The sequence below is a fragment of the Amblyomma maculatum genome, chromosome 6 (genome assembly GCF_055883805.1).
Source record: "Amblyomma maculatum isolate TAMU_Amacu chromosome 6, ASM5588380v1, whole genome shotgun sequence".
Lineage (NCBI taxonomy): Eukaryota > Metazoa > Arthropoda > Arachnida > Ixodida > Ixodidae > Amblyomma > Amblyomma maculatum.
Window position 1 is genome coordinate 84,026,725 of NC_139349.1, and position 20,780 is coordinate 84,047,504.

Consider the following 20,780-nt stretch of genomic DNA (forward strand, 5'->3'; position numbering starts at 1 on the left):
CCAATGATATTTTGTTTGAATATACTACACTGCAAATCGCACGATTGCTTAGCTTTAGATGACGCCATGCAGTGTCGTATAAGTCGTCAGTTGTCCCCGTTCCAATTTTTGTTTAGTCCTTATAGGTCTTGCCCCACGACGGGAGTTAGGCTCGAGCATGAAGGGTGACAATCCGCCACTATGCGCATGCGCGCCTCTTCCCTGGTTGAAAACAAACCGCCAACCTAGCTGCGCATGCGCAGTTCTTGGCCTCCGCGATCGGCGCAGACGTAGCTGATCTCGAAGGCCATGTGTAGTTTAATATTCGTGACAGGCGTATGCAATAGATGGCGTTAGCTGTCAAGAACACACACTGTCATTTCGCTGTCGCCAAGGGCGTTTTCAAACAGTAGCAGACAATTTTTCAACCACTCCCAGAGGGCGCCACATTTTGTGAAAAAGGCGGATTGCAGCCCCTTCACTTTTTTCACAATATTCTTTTTTTATTTAACGAGACTTCATTACTCTAAATAAAAAATGAAAATTGCTTTTGCGGAAAAAAAAAAAAAGATGCAGGAACGGCGATAATCCTCCAAACTAAGTTCCGAAAAGAGTACTTAGAGCAGAGCGCTATGATGCAGTATGGTTATGGGCAATTTTGCCACTTTGTGACGTTTCATAATTTAAGCGCTAGAAAATAAATCTCTTGCCGTCTAAGGACTTTACCTATCTCAACGCACTGAACTTTAATTTCTCTTCTTCAAGCATTTCCGCCTTGATTTCACCTCTGAATCTAGCCAATGGGTTAAACAGCGTGTGACACAGAATAAATCCCGTCACTTGCTTTTTGCCACATATCTTTGACGACTGCGCGAACGCTTGTTGGCAGGTAAGAATACTGCACTCTACGCGATTTATCCTTATTTAAGAAGCAACGACAACGTCTCGTCCACGTAGAAGGTATTTGGTCGCCGATAAGAATATATGTCGAACATGTCAGCCAAGTGACAAAATAGTCCGCTAGTGTCAGTGAGATAAACTGAGGAACAAACGACATTATTTGGTCCTCATTATTCAGTTAACTCTCAATTTAACCCCTCCGCTCTAAGCCACCAAACTTTATCTTTTTGGTCGTAATCAAACTGTGCGCTTCTGTAAGTGAAGGCCGCAATAAAAAAAAATTACACCGGTGCACTTAAGTCTGCTTAGGAGTATAAATAAGAAGATATTGCGAGTTCCGTGCCGATAGTTTCGTTATGAGTTCTGCGTTTCATTGATTAGTACCGTTGCATAGTTGCCGTTTGTATCGGTTGAATTGGGATGACATGAAAATTTGATGGTCAAGGGACCAAATGTTGGTGGAGGCCAAGCCAAAGTTACCATTGAGCCGGCGATACTCCAATTAGGATAGACACCTATTTTGGTAAACTTCGGACGAAGTCAGGTTTTAGGAGTCCAGAGGACCACATTTTCGGGCGGCCCATCTTAATTTGCAAGTCACCCCTGAGTTAGTCATTGCCAAATTTGGTTGAACAGCAATGTGGTTCAATTCCGAAGGAATAAATTTCGGGAGCCAAGGAGGCCAAATTTCAGAGGCGGCGCTATGGAAAAGTTGGAGATCACGACTGAATCGTTCATACCCTAAGTAGGTTAGACATCAATTTTGGTCAAATTCTGATGAAATCAAATTTTGGCAGTTGGCAATATAAACTTAGAATGTGTCCCTCGAATTGACCATAGCTGAATTAAATATGATACCACATTTAGTCAAAATACGTAGTTATTCATTCGCGCAGACAGGTTTTGAAAACAGCTCCTGCAGACAAGCTAGCTCTGTCCCTTACTTCCGCCCACAGCTTAGTGCGTTCAATTAATTCATTGGCCACTCACTTGAACATTTCACTGACTTATTTTTATTCTGGGTATTAACAAATCTCTTTAATGAATTGTTATATTAATTACCCATCCAATTGATGACTGAAAGTTCGTGCGAACACGTTTGATGGCATGGCTGACGACAGGCTCTGCCCACGCTCATCTATCACCCAAAAATGTTGTCGATTAAAAACAAGCGGGACAATGTTAATTATTAAATAAGCGATCACCCCCTCTCTTCATTCGGACGCCGAAAACATGGAATTAGAGCAAATTACATCTCGGAAACGAATAAATACATAAATGCTTTTCCGAACGTATTAGGTGCCACTTGCTTGAGTACGTATTAGGACTATGTGAGAGTCCCTCTAGTATCAGTACGTTTCCAACCTCATATTGTTTTCCAGTGATGCGGTGCTGAGCGCGCCCTACTACTTGCCAGCAAACGAGCACGATACGGTACGAAGGTTCTGCTCGTTCATTAGAGAGATATAACGCCGAGTTTTTCGTTTTCAAATGAATTGCACATATCGCTCGGAAAATGAGAAGAGATAGCCGGGACCTAAGCTACGAAGAAATTTGCTTCCATAACGCCAAACGCTGTATCTTATATGAGGGTCACTAGTGCCTGCTGCGCAAGTGTGTGACAATAAAATGGCCACACTCACTCGAAAATATCGTAACGAGCTATCTCCAGGAAATTACACGAACACTGCGGTGACGTATATTTTTACAAAACAGAAGCGCTTTCACAAAAATAAGGCGCAGCTATGAAGCAGTGTTGTGTCCTGGGGGGCCACAACAGCCCACAAAACACTACTATAGGACGAGGTTCACGTGTGAAAGTACACATAATGATCGAGCAGCTTCTCCCCAAGGCTTCCTTTTAAGCCAAAGCGCCTAGTTCCGAAATACGTTTCGCGTGCCTTGTGGAAGCGACAGGAGTCAATGTCTCCCTTCAGCGTAAACTCAAAAATATCGCCAGTTGAACCTTTAAGAGGTGTCGAAGGTGCACTATGGTTTGACGCCAAGCCTAGAAAATGAACAGGACGGGGAAATATCTTGCTCCTCGCCTCGCATGTGACTCGTTTATCCGATTCACCACCCTCTTTTCCTTCTTTGTTAGCGCTCGGAAATCAATCGAATAGACCGATAATGAGTATGCGACGTGCGCTACTCGCAAGAGGGAAATTTCGCATAAGGGAGATCTGCCTCTTAATTGGTTCAATGACCGAAAAAATGTGAAGGAACGATGTTTTTTTATTGAACAATTAGCGTTCATCAGGAGCTGACTCAAATTTCAGAAAACGTGTCGCACCCGCGGTATAAATAGCGCGCCTGGATCGCCACCACTCACACGCAACACTTCATTTTCGACTCAGCTTTCGTGATTACAAAGCTTATTAATAGTATCAGAAATGAAGCGCTAGCGTAGCACGGGAACTTAAAAAAATAATGTGACGAGCAGTGCGCCTTGTTTCGGTGAGTTTGAATTTCATGTCCCTTACAAACTAGCGGGCCAGTTAATCATGTCCCCTGCAGCTCACTGAGCCCGCATGTCCGAAACATTACCAGGTCTACTAGTGTTTGCTCCCGCGCAGACGAACCTCTTTGCCTTTTTCGTTCTGTTCAATCTGCGCGCAACATGCAAATGGAGTCGCCATCTAACGGCACTCTCTTGAAATAAGTCCTATTTTTCCTTCGTTGCACAGAGCTTCAGAACACGCGCACTATTTGAACTCGTTCATGTACATCCATTACGAGCTGATCCTGCTTAATATTAAAAGAAGCTCTAATAAAAGCCATACTATATAAACTAAGATACGAAAAAGTACTGGTGATGTTAAAATTACAGAATTGCGCTGATTTATGCTTAAGAGCAGAAATAGTGAAAGTCACTGCACCTTCTTTGTCATCCCTACTATCGTGGTCATCATGCATATCACCACTATTATTACTATCATCTAAATGCACCGTCATTGACATCACTACTACTATGATTACAATTGTCACTGACTGCACCGTCATTGTCATCACTACTACCATGATTATCATTGACGCTGACTGCATCGGGGTAGTCATCGCTATACTATTGTCCTCACGCTAGACACGGACAATAGAGGCTTTACAAAAGTTAGCGCCATCTAGTGAAAGAAACAGAAACTGTACGCGGCGGCCATGCTTTGTTCAGTCCGCCCGCGCCTCCTATCGAGTACGTTGTCAACGTGCGCCTTCGTAGAACCCGTGCATGCACCTGTGCATGGAATGCTCACAAGCGATTGTTTCATTTTTTAACATCATAGCAGCCGCTGTTAGCTCCAAACTCTATTCGGAATGATGCCAGCATGTTGTTGCGTGCCCTTCTGCAGCCAGCACACCGTCGTAGTCGCGCACGGAATCGAAGTATACGCGTGTATGCGACCGTTTGTTTGCAGTCCTAATCGGCTTTACAAGGGTCACTTGCATTATGTAAAGCATTACTGCACGTCCCTCTGACTGGGAGCTAGCTCATAGAATGTGCTATCACCTAAAACAGCAAGGTTGTTTTGTGCGCTATGGAGCCTTGTGAACTTGAAGGATAAGCTTATGCTGCGATGGAGGACACGGGAGAAGGAGCAATGCATGCATAACGAACGCTATTATGCAAATATGTTCTTTGAAACATTTTGTACGTAGGTTGCATTTACCATTGCGTATTGGATTTAAGACACGGGAACGATTACCGAAACTACTTTTCACAGTCGTACGAAATGGTAGTGCTTGGTGCAGAGAGCAATACCGTTCTCTAGTGCGCCCGAGGTGCGTGTTTCACGCTGCAAAAGCAAGCGGTTGCCAAACCCGCGGCGTCTAGAAAAGCAGGAAAAGATGACATCCAACTAGTGTGTTGTAACATGCTCACGTGCAGCCCGTTTCGACCGGTCCACGTCCAGAGCGCGCAGCTCAGGTTTTATACCTGCCAACGCGGCCGATAGAATAACGAAGCGTGCGCTTCATTTTTTTATGTTTTTTCGAGTCACCCGATGGTTCGCTCTTCACAGCTACCTGAAATTCACAGGAATTTTTAAATATGTCAATTTCTTGTTTATTTCCTCTGTCATAAAGTAAACATTTGAAGCCGTAATCTCATATGAAAGCGCTGACATTATTGGAAGCTTCGAGGAACTCGGAGGAGGAGGAACTCGGCTGAAACGAAAAGAAATTTGAAAAGTCAACTCACATTACTGCGAAGTGTTTTTGCTTTGTGCAACTGGCTGTGTTCATAAAATCAGATTTATATTATATCATATCTTTATAGAAAAATTAGGGGGTCACTTAAGCTCCGCTGTTAAAGGTATAACGCGATAGTGTCTCTCTCTCATACACACACACGCACGATGTTTTCTTTCTTCACGTGTTATATTTTAGCTCTTTTATTTATTTATTTATTTATTAATTAATTAATTAATTTATTTATTTATTTATTTATTTATTTATTTATTTATTTATTTATTTATTTATTTATTTATTTATTTATTTATTTATTTATTTATTTACCAAATACTGCAGGCCCTAGCTAACTGGGGCCTAGCAGGAGGGGCGAAAGGAATACAATGCAGTGAAATATGAATAATTCATCAAAAGTAACATACTACATACAAGTGTAGTATGTTATAGGTTGTTATGTATGTTATATTTATGTTATGTATGTTATGTTATATTTCTATCCTTTCTTTATTCATTTTTATTTTATTTGACGTTTTATATTTTTATACACCAACGCATGTGTCAGCAACAATCGACTTCTCATTCTGAGCAATTTGACACTTTTGAACACATTCTTAAATTATTTCAATTAATAAATTACTTCTAAATTTCCTTCCTTAGCATCACCAAGCACTGGTTTTTCATTCTGACACCTTTAAACCCTTACTGTCCAATTTTTCCTTTTTTTTTTCGTTTCTTTATTTCCTCATTTGATCAATTAATTACAAAGATTTTACTAACTCGTCATCGCCTATCGCACACCAATCAATATTCAATCACTGGAAGCACAAATTGCCATGGCACGTTTTATTTTATGCAACCACCGATTATTTCCGAGATCAATGCCAACTACTGTGTCGACGTCATGGGAAGGAAAGTGCTAAGCGCCAGTCCAACTTGCGTCAAATTACGCACGATTCTTTTGTCATAAAATAAAATGCATCCTCGCTCATTTCACCAACCAAGTATCTTCCAGTGGGATGAACGACGGTGATTGCGCAAACCAAGCAAACAAACCCGCGATGATCTCTCATAGGCGTTTAATTAAACAGCAAAGGCGCACCGACAAAAAAAAATCCACATTACAGAACTCTGGATACTAGTACCTGGATAGGGATGACGCTGCGGATTGCCGAGGGGCCCATGCGCGACTCGTAGAGCAATTTGTAACTCCGCTCGGCAGCGCGGCCGGTGGGCCCCGCCACGTCTCGGCTGTCAAAATACGCTTCTAGGCGTCGCTAACAGAAACTGCCAGGGACCGAAGAGAGGTCCAAGCACAGCACACTAGGTTAAAACGTGAAAAGCGCGAACAGAACGGCGAGCGCTGACGGACGGACACAAAGCGAACGGATGGAGCTAACAAAATATGGCGGCTAGCGCGGGATCAGCGTGCCGCTCACGGTTGCCAGACGTACTTTTGTAAACCCTCTATTATGATCGGTTTCTCGCGGGCCCAGCGTGGCGGAATGATTTGCGCGCTTGGCTAAGAGTCGGAGGATAGTGGTTCGACTCCCAGTAAAGACAGACTAATTGTGTCAATCTGTGCAGACATTTCCGCTGCTGATGAGCCTCGGAAGGCTTCTGCCTTAAAACAATAACTATAAGCCATGCATACAGCGGAAGTTATAATGACAGTTCAGCAGTCTGCTTTTCAGTATTCTTTTTATTTCTGCTTAAAAACTATACCGCTATCGTCAGAGTGCTAGATTTAAATATGCAGTGAAAAATAATATACATAGCCTAGAGAAAAAAGAGCTATATTATGCTATTTGACGTGGAGAAAAGTGGAAGGTCGCTGTACCACGCTCGACTTCTAGCATGGAGCTTTCGCGTTTTTTTCTGTCATATCTTTTAAACTATATTTTCAATCAAATAATTGTGATTTATTTTCTTGTTTTACTGCTTAACTCAGGCTAATTTTTGCCAATTGAAAAACATGTTTTTATTTATCCGGGCGTTTTTATAACCTATCTGAGAAACTGATCAAGTGTCTTAATTTGCTTATTGATTTTGTTTATTCATTGGTGCTGTCCAGACGCCACCTTATATATGGGGCTGCGAACTCGTCAAGCCGCCTGTGAGCAGTTTTCTTCCGTAACCCTCCCTCTGTAGAGAGCATGGTGAGAATAAAGATTTGGTTTGAGAATCATTGAAACATTCTCACGCCGCCAACAGCCATGCAATTTGGGTTAAATACATCTCCGATACATGTATGCTCCACCTCGACCCTATGCGGCAGGCGCTCACACCTTTCCGCTGTGAAACCTGCAGTCCATTTAGAGCAAATAGCAGGTCAATCCACCGCATCGTCAGCAGCAAAGCACCACCACTTTAGTTGCAGTCAGCCTGTTCCCTGAACCATATTTTAGCTGTAGAAATTTTCAACACTTGCTGTCTAGGAGCGGATTCTGCCGCTGATCTTTTCCCCCGCGCATATTTTTACCTATAATTTAACAGCATAGAAGGGTCGCAAAATTAATGCAGCGGACAGGCAAGATTAACCACCATGTAATCATGACGAATATCTCGGCTTCCTCACTACAGGGCGAAATAATATCGCAGTAATATCGCACTTCCGCGACCTTATTATTCTCGCCGACGCCCTAATCGTCTTCACCCAAATAATTTTACTTTAACTAGCGTCATTTACATTGTATGGAATTCACATCGGCATGCACGCGCAAACCACTCCTCCTAAAGTCGCCCAAAAAGGTTTTGGAGCACTGGGAGGTGCGGTTAACCAGTGCCGCCCTGGAAGCCCATCGCCACGTCGTCGGCCAGAGCCGCTCGAGTGCGGAACTGAGGACTCCAGCTGCTGCTCCGAAAACCCTATTTTTTAAGGCGCAAATATGCATAACAAAGTGCGCAGTATTTTCTGGCAACAGCTGTTCTTTTCTAGCGGCAACGCTATTAATATAGTCGGGACAAACACAGTTATTTTAATTTCGGACACCAAGCATGCAATCAGATATTGGTGGGATAGCAGTGCACACTTTCATTGGCACTTCGCTTCAGAAATGGAAGGATAATTGTCATCGGAAGCATTATGCTTATATGCCCGGAAAAAACAAAATCTTGCCGCAACTTTGTCGTATTGCATGTGCTAATATCTCGGGCTTCCGATAAACCGCTCGCCAAATATATATCGTTCTGAAGCAGCAACACGCAGCAGTTTCAAAGATGCTACAGGTTATATGGAGACACACATAACAGTATTCCTTTACACCGTACACACGATCATGTGTCATGATTGTGCAGTATATATTTTGTGTGCGGATTTATTATAGTCCGCAGTTGACGAGGTAGGTAGGCATTATCAATATTAGAAATGCGAGATAAGGCTTCATGTAAATAGCGGAGTAATTTCTATACTTCATCCTTGTGTTTTGCACATAGCAGTCTTGGCTGCTTGTGGGCCGTAAAATCACACATGGCTCAAATCGCTCCTTTTGCGTCCTCTCAAGTATGAATATAGAGTAGTGTTTAGTTGCGCTAAAGGTGTGACCACTCAAGGATTACATACATTACCGATATTGGAAAGAAAGAAATTTTGAAGTTTAGCGAAGAGCTTCGCAAAACGATCAGCTTAGAGGTCTGGCTTTCGTTGTATTCTACGCAACAGTTACTACGCGCTCGACAGACAATGAATTTATTTTCCCGGGGTTTTGCAGTTTTATTTGCAAACATATGAAGTGCACGCAGTGTTTCGAGGTTAGCATGTCGGCAGATCGAGTGGTATGTACAAAAGCGGAGAGTCTTGTCTTCAGTGAATCGAGAACAAGAAAACGCGAATATGTATTCCAGGGGATTGGGAACTCATGAGTCTGCAGGAGGATCATCATCTCTCCGCATCTTCTCGTACAGAGATGCGATTTCATCCATGTCCATGTAGCAACCTCTGAGGATCCTGCAAAAGATATGAGTGGACATAATCAGAGATAAAAGAGTGACCATGAGAGGAGATAATATATCAAGCTCTGCAAGCCCCGCCAAACGTCCCTGTGGGTGTCAAGCTCCCCATGACTCAATTAAGAAATAACAAAAAATGATTTAAATGGTTCACGGCAATGTTATGCTCAAAGCACATATATAATATACAAAAACTTGCACATACTTGGGTCACCTATTTCTTGGATAGTTTGAGCGACCTGCCAGTCGCAAGGTTGCGTTTGGAGGGATTTGAGAGCCTAGTGCCGCTTACACATGGCATGCAAGAAGATGTTGATGCAGGTACGAACTAGAATAATTATAAAAATCCCATGAAGAAAGTTGTTGCTGCTTAAGTCCGGATTTGCAAGAGAAAGATTTGTTGTGAGTGGTTATGCCGTGTTGCTAATCCAAGATAGACTCGTATAGATAACATAATTTACAGAATCGAAGCTCGATTAAGCACGATCAGACACAGTTTGTGGTTGTTAAGCTCCTCCTTGGCTGTCTGTGAATGTCTGGCAGGCTTCAGTGGTGAAGAATTCCTACGCTGGCAGTCACAAGTTCCCACGTAAGCGCGCACCAATAGAAGCGCGAGTGGGCGTTTCACTCAGAAGTCCGATGATGGTTCATCATTACAAAATATAAGGCCGCAACTGTGAAGGCGTAAGCACAAAAGTTTCTTTGTTGTGGCAGAGCTGCACTTGATGCTTCACAGAATTCACTGCGGTTGGTTCGCACAATGAACAATGCGCATCAAGATGCTTAGGTCCCGAGTTATAGACGGCTGTGACGTCGTACTCTTGCAAGCACAGGCTCAGTCAATGCTGTATAGCTCAGAAGAAAGGTGTTTGAGGCTCGCCAGGCATACAAGAGTTGGTGAAGCACGAAGGGTCTCCCGTATAGGTACGGTCGTAACGTCCTCATGGCTCATATAACCGCAATACATTCTTTATAAGGAGTATATTAATTATTCTAGGAGTGCTTAATTAAACATTCGAATGGCCCATTCCTAATGACACGTTCAACGCTGTCTTGCCCCTCTGTCGGTAACGCAGTAAGCCGAACCTTGCCGAGTAGTCCGACTACTGTATAGGTAACGGACCAAGTCAACCTTGCCGGACCTATAGTCCAACCACTGTATCGGTAACGCACCGAATACAACCTTGCTGGACGTCCTTTTTTGCTTGTTCACCAAAATGGCCGAGGATCGATGCACTGCGTCGACGGCCGCGAAGCTCGAGAAAACAATATCCTGCTCGCTTGTCGACAGTATGGGCGTGCCGTCCGAAGTCAGTGTGGTTAATTAAAGTTCGGCAATTCTCAAACTTTGCAGACTACAAAACGCCTGTAGTATAGGAGCGCAGAGCCCCAATACACCCAACTTCTTGTCAGTCGGTCACGGAAAACCGGAGGCGGCAGCGGTCTTTTCACGGTCCTGGCGAGCACCTTGTACACTGACAAAGTGACCGAGGAAGCGCGTTTTCTCATTGTCAAAATAGAATAGCTCGGAGTTTATAGTCATTTTTTGTGCTTTCTGGTGTTTTCAGACCAATACGCAGCCAAAGCCGGAGGAAACCTGGAACTATTCCTACGCTGCACCGGAGTCCTCAGCACCCGTCCACGCGGCGTTTCGTGATTTCGACTGTCGCTTTCCATGTTCGGAAACGTTGGTGAAATGGGCAGTCGAGCTGTCCCTGTTGTTGCTTGTGGACCAGCACACAGCACCACTACAGTTCCGCATGCATCACTCGCCCCCTCCTATCATGTAACAGCCGCGCCGCCCCCGTGATTCACCAATTGCAGTGATCTTTTTCATTGTTCTGAAGAGCGGCTTCTGCACTGACAAGGGTTTGAAGCGAATTTCCTCTAAGCCAAAACACATATACCGGATATTATAATCAATTGTGCGCTTTCGAGTGCTTGCAAAACAATACCCAAGGACTTCAAGTGTTAGTTAAAGGTTGTCGAAGGTATAATGACATCTTCTGGGTAGACTAGACACAAATGCCCCTTCCAACCTGAGAGCACAGTGTTCAGAATGTGCTGAAACGTAGCCGCCGCTGAATCCAGACCAACAGAACAAATGTGCGCAACTGAAAATCGAACAAGCCTTCGGGAATCTCAAAGTCCGTCTTCTCCCGCTCTCTTCGTCCTCCTCTATTGGCCAGTATCTATTTTTAAGATCAAATGGCGATAAGTATCTTGCGTCCCGTAATGGGTATAATGTATCATCGATTATCCGGCAAATAAATGGCCTTTAGATCGCAGGAAGTTTCCTGTCATAAATGCAAATAAAAAGGCATGAACGTGTAATTTGCACAAAGGTCTTAAGCAACAAGATTTGTGTTTGAACCTTGAGCTCCCCAATTACGCCACAATATACTTTACAAACCTCGAGTCTCTAGACTGGAGGAAAGGATGTTTTCGACACACCTGTGATCGTTTGTGCTTTAAGACTACTGCAAATACTTGGTTATTCCCACTCCTAAATAATATTGATGTGGGCTGTACATTTATAATTGATTCGGCTGATTTATGTGCAAAAATAAACCGAGCTTCCTCCCTAGTACTTGAGGAACTTTGTCAATAAAGCCGATGTTAATCAAGCCATATCAACACAGCGCTAAGTGGCAGGTCTCAACCGCATGCAGTGAGCCTGGCAAAGCAAGAGAGTGGCAAAATACAACGTACACGTCCTTGTGGTTCGGACCGAGCTCCTTCATACCATGCAGGATGCGCCGGTTGTTGAACGCCACCAAGTCCCCAGGAGCCAGGTGGAACGCGTACTGGGACGATTCCTCCTCCATGCGTTTCGTGAACGTGCTGTAGATGACAACACAGTGCACGGAATATTTATAACACGAACATCTGTTTGCCAGCTTAGTAAGCACTCCATTGTATACATGTATAGGTGCCTGAACCGTAAGTTCTGCAATATAAATGGACTCTTGGCAAGCATTACTGTCGGCATTCATTATTTTTTTAAACGATTGTAAAGCTAGGTAGTTGGTGTGCTAAATCTCATTAAATCTCATATTAAAACGGTAACGTTTTGATGTGAAAGTAGGTCGACGCCGTAGGGAATATTGAGGAATAGTTACCGCGTTTTTGTGCCTCGCTAATTCCATGCTGCAATTACGCCTAAGCATTGATTCTAAAACAAATGAGCACCCAGCCACAAAGCCGTTTTCGAGATCTTAAAGATTTTGATACCTTTGAAAATATTCAGATAAACGAAGCTGAAAAACAGATGTAAAAAAGAAGTTTTTTTTTTTCTTTTTAACATCATTGGTAAGTGCTTCATGACTCATAATATATCAAACAGAGCCGTGGCCTAGTTATTCAAGCATCCACTTTATATAGCGAAGGTAGGAGGCTCCATCCTTCGGGGCGCCGGCTACATTCTAGTGTCCAGTGGGTGCTAACTTTGTCCAGGCCAGAGCCCTTCAATGGGCTCTGCCCTGGCCTAGTGCTCGGCTTATCAGGAGTGAAATATTCGTAAAATAGGCCGTTTGATCACACTTTGTGCACATCGGTTCACATCGCGCCTTTGCCTCATTAAAATTAGTCATCACCTCCATTTATGACGTACACAGCAGCAAGACAATGCTGTTCAAGTTACGTCTGGGGCGCCGCAGCTGCTGGGGAATGGCCCCTCATAAACTGGGAAACAAAGCCACCCTCTCACCTGTATGCCTCGTAAAACTTGGTAGCCTCGCTTGACGACAGGAGCGGTGGCCGCATGGAAAACGTGCTGTAATGAATCTTCTTTATCTTCCCGTAGTTATTTGTCCTGATGATTGGAAACGTGTCTCGAAGCCACACCTGTGAGTGAAACAAGGAACAGCAGGCACGGTTTCAAGAGGAGAATTTTTTTTTAATGCGGTCTCAGCGTGGTCCACCAATTATCAGTAAATTCACTGCTCTATTGTTGACACAGATCACATCTCTAATTATTTTACAATGGAATGTTGTAACTACAATGCGAACATGTTTTCAATGTCTGAAACGTGCACCATAATTTATTTCTAAGCATATTAGCCCGTCAACTTAAAGAAAGCGAAATGAACTGAGGACTGTAAAATTCCTGTACATTCCTTTCAGTCTAACTGGTTTCCAATACACTTTTCGTCCGTAATACCGGGTAATTAGAGCTTCGGAACTGTTACGTCCAAGCGGGTGATGTCATGGTGATTGACGTTTGCGATGAAGGAGTCAATCAGGCTATGTACTTACACCACGTCGCGAGTCGTAGTACGAGAACGTGACAGGCGTAGAAACCAAGAGTCTGAAGTACTCCGGATGGTTGTACTTCATCCACTGAGCGACATAAAAACCATCCACGAAGAAGGTCTGCCCTTTGCTCGGAGTCCCACTGAGGGTCTGCTTAGGCACCTCCGAAGAAATGCATAGCAGAAGTTTGACACCTGGACCAAAGAACATGGCCTTTCGTTAGCTCATTGACTGATTAGCACTCGTAACACACATTTGCGAAGCTGGTGGCACAAATATAACTATTACATTGCGCTTGTCATAAAAAGGCGAGATTTTATTTCTAGGACGTTCTTTGCAGAACTCTGCAAATTCACATAGCGACACAATGGTATACTCTGTGCTAAAATTCCGAAAAAAATCTTCGCTATCTGATCGGTTTCTTATGGCCTTTTTGGGACAGCAGAGGAATTTCCAGCATTATAGAAAAATAACTTGGCTTCATACTTGTGACATTCGATTGCTTTCTCTATGTCGTGCTTTGACCTCCAATACAAAAGATATTTAAGTTGAAACAGCTTATAAATTGGAACCAAAATCGACGATAAGACTGACTGGCCGGTCGTTGAATGCACTTCTTATTATGTGAAAAAGCCCAGCAGACATACAGAATGCATAGCGATGTACATTGGTCTTTGTGTTATTCTCCTTCCATGAGTTTCCAAAAGTCTACTTCTAACCTTACTGCTGTAGATCATTGTTATGGCATTTCTAGAATTGCAGTTTTCCTCTGTTCCTGTCCCACCGAGCGCAGTGGATGCCCACCTGGCGCACTTTCTCTGTCAGGCAGTTCGGTGTGCTGGTGAAAACGGGAGCCCCGATGCGCGTCCGGCTGGCAAGTGGCGTCGAACACTCGTCCCATGCCGGTCTCCCGGATGTAGCCCATGCGCGCGGCGACTTTCTCGAGTTCGTCTTCGTGTGGGGGAACCCCTGTGTCCGGGAACACGCATGAAAAAGCAAGAACAAAGAAAACATCGCGACAATGAACGCTAGGAAAAGTTATATATAATGTTCACTTTCTCGGGAGGAGGGGAGAAAGAACAAATCAAGCATGCAAATGAAATCGACCACCAAGCTGCAGCCTATAATTTTGATTTCTTTTTTTTCCTATAGAAAAACTATTTATAATTTAATAACTCTGTAAGATCTGAACGCATCGAGACTCAAACTTCCATGTGTGAAATCATGTACATTTTTCGTACAGCTATCATGTAATAAGCGGGAAAAGTTATCCTTCTGGACAGAGATTAGAGAGAATAAAAAAGGCATATTGCTCCGTTTGCAACTGATTCATTGTCTTCTTAGTCGTAAATTTACGAGAACAGCCCTTTAAAAAAAGAAAGAGTACACAAAAAGCTAATGAGTTGTTATTAAAGGAATGTGTCATGTCCTTGTTTGTACCTCCTTACCGCCTAAAGGCTCGAGCTCTTCCAATCGAAATTATCTTGACCAACTAGCCCAGTTCGAACCTATGCTTAAGTTGTAAGGTTCGATTCGAGAGTTGGTTTTGCAATATTATAGCTAGGAAAAAAAAGTATATGTCACTTGAATGACTTGTACCATGGAGAACGGAGATGCCGTATTTGACGAGGTTCTTCACCATCTGCTTGAGACCCGAGCGCTCCTCCATGAAGGTTTTGTACTCAAGTTCGGGAGGGTTTTCATCAAATTCGTCGCGGTTCCATAGTATAGTAGACGACTTTGTGTTTGTATAAAACATGTCAGACACCTCCGGCGGGTCGCCATCCTTGGTTTCGAACAGCTTGGCGAACTGGTACAACCTGATTCACAGCAAAGAGAAAACAAAATAAGCATGAAAGGTAACTATATAACCAGCTGTTCAGAAGAATGAGGTCGCACATTTATATTATATTTGTTTTGTACTTCTACTATGTGGTAATGCTGTGCACAGCCAAATGGATTAATCTTTTTCTGGGGTCAGGAAATCGACACTTTTTAGAAATCAAAAGATCCACTATGTGGGGGACGCGAAATATTGCCCTGTCGTCACCTCCCTTTTCGGTGGCAGGTTTTAAAGCCCCGTAGTCACTAACGTTCTTCCGTACTTGTAACTGTGTTCCAATAAGAATTTTCGGCACCCAAGCCACCTCTTAGAAACGCAGAAGCGCATAAACAAGTCTTTCGGCCCAGTATCGGTCACTCTTTTCCTAAGTCAATTAAGCGCTGTCAGTTTCACTACACTGATGAAACATCCAATCATGTATGAAAGGACGGAACAGTCTGCATTTGCCCCAGACGACAATCAATCCTTGATGTCTCGACTACCTCCAATACACAGCCTTCGAACGCGCGTAGGATGCAACTACGCCGTTCCTGTTCAGCATCCTGGGCGCCAAATGAGGCTATTGCTCCTCACCAGTCGCACGAATAGTGACTGGAGTGAGGCGGTGACGACGTGGACTGTGGCCAGCAAACCTCCAGTGTTTCACCACCTTCGACAGCCCAAGACAGCGGCTGGATGTTCGGGTCTATCTTGACACTGTTGAGCAGCTTCTGGCGAGTCGCAGGGTGAACGCAAGTGGTACACGTGCAGCTGTCACGCAGCTGCAAAAAAAAAATACAATTACGAGCGACAATAACTCGGCTGCGCACGTACACTGACAACTCAGAGAGGACACCAATATTAAATAAGGCTAGAAACAAGTCCCGGACACCAATGAATTTTAGCCTTTTATTCGTTAATAGAATCACGCACGTTACTGTTCACGGACGAGAAAGAGTAATGAAACCAAAGTTCCGCGTGCGAAATTGGCTTATTGTTTGACTATGTGCCTGCTTAGCTGCGTAACCTGTTACCCTTCGCATCAGTTCATGTAGAAAATAGGAGATGATCCCTGAGGGATGCCAGATGAGTGCGAGGAGAAGACGTAGAAGCAAGAAGGCTTCCAAGAGATGATGGTTCGCGCATCGAAACTCATGAGACTACCCCGACTGCGGGCCAAAGCCGCAGGCGGTCTTCTCCCTGCCTGCAAATGCCGGTGACCTTTTTGAGCCACGCTCCCAGCTTCCCCCCCCCCCCCCCACCTCTTTTCTCCCTTCATTATTTCTCTTGTCCCCAGAGCTGTCCTACTCTTGTAAATAAACGCTTAGTCTCAAAGCTGAACCCATCGTGTGCGCATCGTTTCTTTTGGGGCTCCTGCGTGCGCGGCAACGCTGCCCGAACGGGGCATGCACGCGCAGTACAACGGAAAGGTATATATAACTTTATTCCGTGGCGTCGACTTGATCGCGAGACATTGACTAACGTCAGCAAAAAGAAATAGGAAACCTAACGTGAAAGCTCGCATCCGCATAAAATGCACATCTTTTAACCTCAAGGCATATGTTTTTGTTTGTTTGTTTGTTTGTTTGTTTGTTTGTTTGTTTGTTTGTTTGTTTGTTTGTTTGTTTGTGTGAGGTTTAACGTTCCAAAGCGACTCAGGCTATGAGAGACGCCGTAGTGGAGGACTCCGAAAATTTCTACCACCTGGGGTGCTTCAACGTGCGCTGACATTGCACAGCACACGGGCGCCTTGCTTTTCGCCTCCATCGAAAAACGACCGCTGAGGCCGGGATTCGATCGCGCATCCGTGGGAACAGTAGTCGAGCGTCGTAACCACTGCACCCCTTCGGCGAGGCATCTATAGGATCCGCTCAAAGTTTGCGATTCTCTCCTCGTCGTTTACACTCTCCTGTTCTAGTTCGCTGCCTTCAAGGAACGAAGACACTTACCCAGACGCTGTTGAAGTGGCACTTGGTATCATCCGAGAAGGTGACGCACAAGGTACTTTCGTTCACCTTTCGTACGTCGCGGATGGCCGGCTTTGGGACATTCTCTTCGTCGTCCATCTCAGCCAGGTCGGACGTAATAGCGCGCACGCCTGCGTCATGTAGAACACAAGGTGTGCGTTAATGTACCCTACATCAAAGTAATTGAACTTGAATGCTTGTGGGAACACTGCCACTGGCCCTACTGGCCTTTCTTTTTCTTTCTTTTTTTTTCTTTTTTTTTTGTTCGCGGCAGCAAAATAAGGTTCCAAAGATCTGTGAAGCCACCCTCCAAGAAAACATATCAGTTGAATCAAACCGGATGTTTGCCGGGACAGCCACTATTCACCCTCATCTCATCTCTGTGATGCTCGTAAAAGAACGATGCACCTTGTTTTCCTGCCAACCTGTCTGCTCATTCGCACTTTTTGCTGAATAATTCATAGTGGCGGCGACTGTGTCATATTTATCTCCCACGGCCTTCTCTCTCTCAGGAGAGGACGGACGTAACCCATCTCTTACCTCCGTGTCGTGCCAAGCCATTCCTTAGGACACCGCGGCTATGCGCCAGGCCGGAAAAAAGGAGTCTTCTACACACTGCGTGGAGAAATAGAAAAGTTTGTAACGCGTATACAATGTTTCCTTATAGACATTTAAAAGTGTCACCTTTTTTTGGTTCCGCGTAGAAACCAATCTATATTGTATACATTCGGTTTCTTCATAAATGAAATAGCATATCGGGCTCCTCGGTGAGGGAATCTTTGAGACCAACGGACTTCAGCAAACCTTTAGCTTTCATAACTTGCTGTCTTCTTACTTTCTAACTCAGCATGAAAGTTTAGTTAATATAAGTGACAAATAAAGGTCATATTGAAGCTTATGTAGTGCATACAGTAAAAAGCAACATTTCTCGTCCTATTTCAACTTTTTAGAAGAATCTCCCTGAGAAACATTTCGCCACCGAACTCTTGGTGCACGCTACTTTGTGGGGTGATTTTTGGAAGACGTCAACATTATATGTCTGCGTGTCATTCACTAAATTAAAGTGTTTATTTTTTCATTTACTATCAAATAAAGGAATTTTCACTATTTCGGTTTCCTACTATAGCGTATCTAAAGGTACCTTGACACTAATTCGATAAGTCCGGCCACTCTCCTAAACTGTTCAATAACAGGGCATCGTCACGAAGCATATAACCGCTATGTAGGTCGCGGCAGCAGTTAGCGACTTCGGTGCCAAGCGTCCCTTGGGAGCGTTGAACTGGAGTGTGGTGAGCGCTGGACTATTTGGATAAGGGCGCGCCTACCTATTCTCTCCGATGGCCGCTCAACAAGAAAAGAGATAACGCAAACGATAACTCGAGAGACCAGTTTAGCGTGTTGTTGTTGGCACACCCAGCTTATACACCCTAAATGTTCAGGTCGGCGACCCACTCTATTCTCGGTGACAAATGCCACATGGCGCGCGTGTTTCTAGTCCTGGGATGTGACCTTGCGAAGGACGTTTGCCATCGCTTCCTTTAACGATATCGCAAATACTTAAACGAATACACGGAATAGCATAATCTGAACTACACGTCAACCACCGCGTTTAAAACTCCTCCGAGCAAGCACAGAAAACGTGAGCCTGCAATAAGAGATGCACGAAAGATGGAACACACAAAAGTTAGACGTGAAAGGAAAGTCTTGTAACGCCCACCCATGCAAAGGCATCTTTTACTGATGACGTGATCAATAGAAGGAAGATAGCATGTTGCGACCAGTTAAGAGCTAGTTTAATATAGTTATGTGCGAGTTTATGGCGCATAAGCAAATATGGCTATCATGCGCCAAACCTTAAAAAGCGATCAAACCCCAACGTGAGTGGCACGTTCCGCATGAATGTTTTGACTTAACTTCCCAAAGCGACTCACATTATGGGGTACTGAGGATGTATGAATAGTATTCGATGAAATAAGTATTCGTTCATGAGAGCCAGTTGTGTTGTATCTGCCTGAATTTTTGTTGATTGTGAGCGCACTACTTCGGCATACTCCTTCGCGTACTAGTCAAACTACGCTCTATATTTAACTTCATTTGTTTTGGTAATGTTAGTTTGGTTTGTGGGGTTTTACGTCCCAAAGCGACTCAGGCTCTGAGAGACGCCGTAGTGGAGGACTCCGGAAATTTCGACCACCTGGGGTTCTTTTAACGTGCACTGGCATCGTACAGCACACAGGCGCCTCTGCCACTGACATACGTGAGCATGACTACCTTTATGAGCAAAGAGGCAGCAGAACTTATAACTTGCAAGGCAGTGACATGCAAGCGCTGTTTCTTTGAAGGAAATAAATGAACTCTTTTGTTGAATTTAGGGAGACATTATTCTCACTTGTAAGAGGAGAAAACACTCTTCAGACTATTGTCATGGTCAATTTGTTTTAATCATCCTATTCATATTATATAGCTTTTAACAAGAACTAAGTTCACAAAACGCTTGGCCTTACAGCCGCAACCTAGTTAAAATAACAATTACGTGCATAATGAGAGACGTCTTGCGATAAGTGAATGCCAGGTCTACTTTCATTAGCAGTGTGTGGTATTATTTTTGTGTTTTTTTTTCACTATTACTGTGAAAAGCACGTGTGAAAAGACGCATCTCTACTCCACGTCTACCGCACTGCTCACTACAGCGGCTGCTATCTGGAGAACGAGCTATGCCGATAAGGAGGTGTCGCCGATCGACGTCTGTCCCTCTCCCATAACCCCACTTTCCACACGCGAAACGCCGCTTGCGTAAACAAAGTGATTAGAGAAGAGAGATGCCTTTGGTCGCTTCCCCATGTGCTCTACTAACATAAAGCTAACAGCGACTCGAATTTTTCGCTCCTTCTTTGTACTTTGTTACTTGTTGCTATTGCTCTCTTTTCTTAGTCTGCAAGAAAACCTTGTTAACGAGAGCTTCACGAAGGTCAGAATATGTACAAGAAATATTATAGCTACCCCTCCTGTCTACCGCCGTAAAAAAAACCCTCACCGAAGCAGCTCTTTTCAATAATGTACCGGCCCTCATTTGCAGCTTTGAACACGTTGTTATGCCTCGAGGTTCGCTGATTTCTCGTATGTGCAAATGAGAATAAGTATAACATTGGTTCGATCCGCATGAGAAGACTTTCCGAAAAAAAAAATGCATATGATGGGGGATAATTTTTTTTTTTCGCCTACGGAAATACACAACTGCTTAAAAGTGTTCATAAACGCCGTTCGAAAGTTAACACCAAAATCACAAGATATAGCGATTGTCATTCTTCTCACGGAGGGAAAAGTAGTTTCTTAAACTAAGAACGCTTATTTAAAGAGAAAAAAAATAACCTATCAGTCATTTATTTTTTTACAACGCCTTCGTAACGATGTGCTGAAGTGAGAAATTAAGAGTTTTCGGCGTAAGTTCTATCATCATGCATCTCAAAGTGAAAATTCTCACTTGAAACGACTACAGAATAATATATATTACAAGGGAAGGCTGCATTAGTAGACAGAATAGTTTTTAAATTTCATAGAGCGAAACAAGCACATACCTTGCATGTTGAACGCTGCCTGCGCTACCGGTCGATGTGTTTATCATCTGTGCACAGCCGTGCCGCCGTCTGCTTTGAAACTCGGATGTCCTTGGGCACTCCCGTGACGTCGAAATGAGTTACAATCTTCGCCGCCAGGCGCGAAGTGACACGGCT

The 20,780-nt window shown here is 43.9% G+C and overlaps 1 protein-coding gene across 1 annotated transcript; it reads right to left on the reverse strand.

Annotated features, from left to right (window-relative positions):
* Positions 1-8,745: 8,745 nt before the first annotated feature.
* LOC146186159 (uncharacterized) lies at positions 8,746-20,780 on the reverse strand. Its single transcript, XM_084607063.1, has 10 exons — positions 20,625-20,780; positions 17,590-17,664; positions 17,032-17,180; positions 15,677-15,864; positions 14,860-15,080; positions 14,065-14,229; positions 13,264-13,454; positions 12,716-12,852; positions 11,719-11,850; positions 8,746-9,004 (listed from the first exon to the last, which is right to left on the reverse strand). Exons 1-10 carry the CDS (start codon positions 20,629-20,631, stop codon positions 8,914-8,916), a joined length of 1,356 nt encoding a protein of 451 aa, XP_084463189.1. The 5' UTR covers positions 20,632-20,780; the 3' UTR covers positions 8,746-8,913.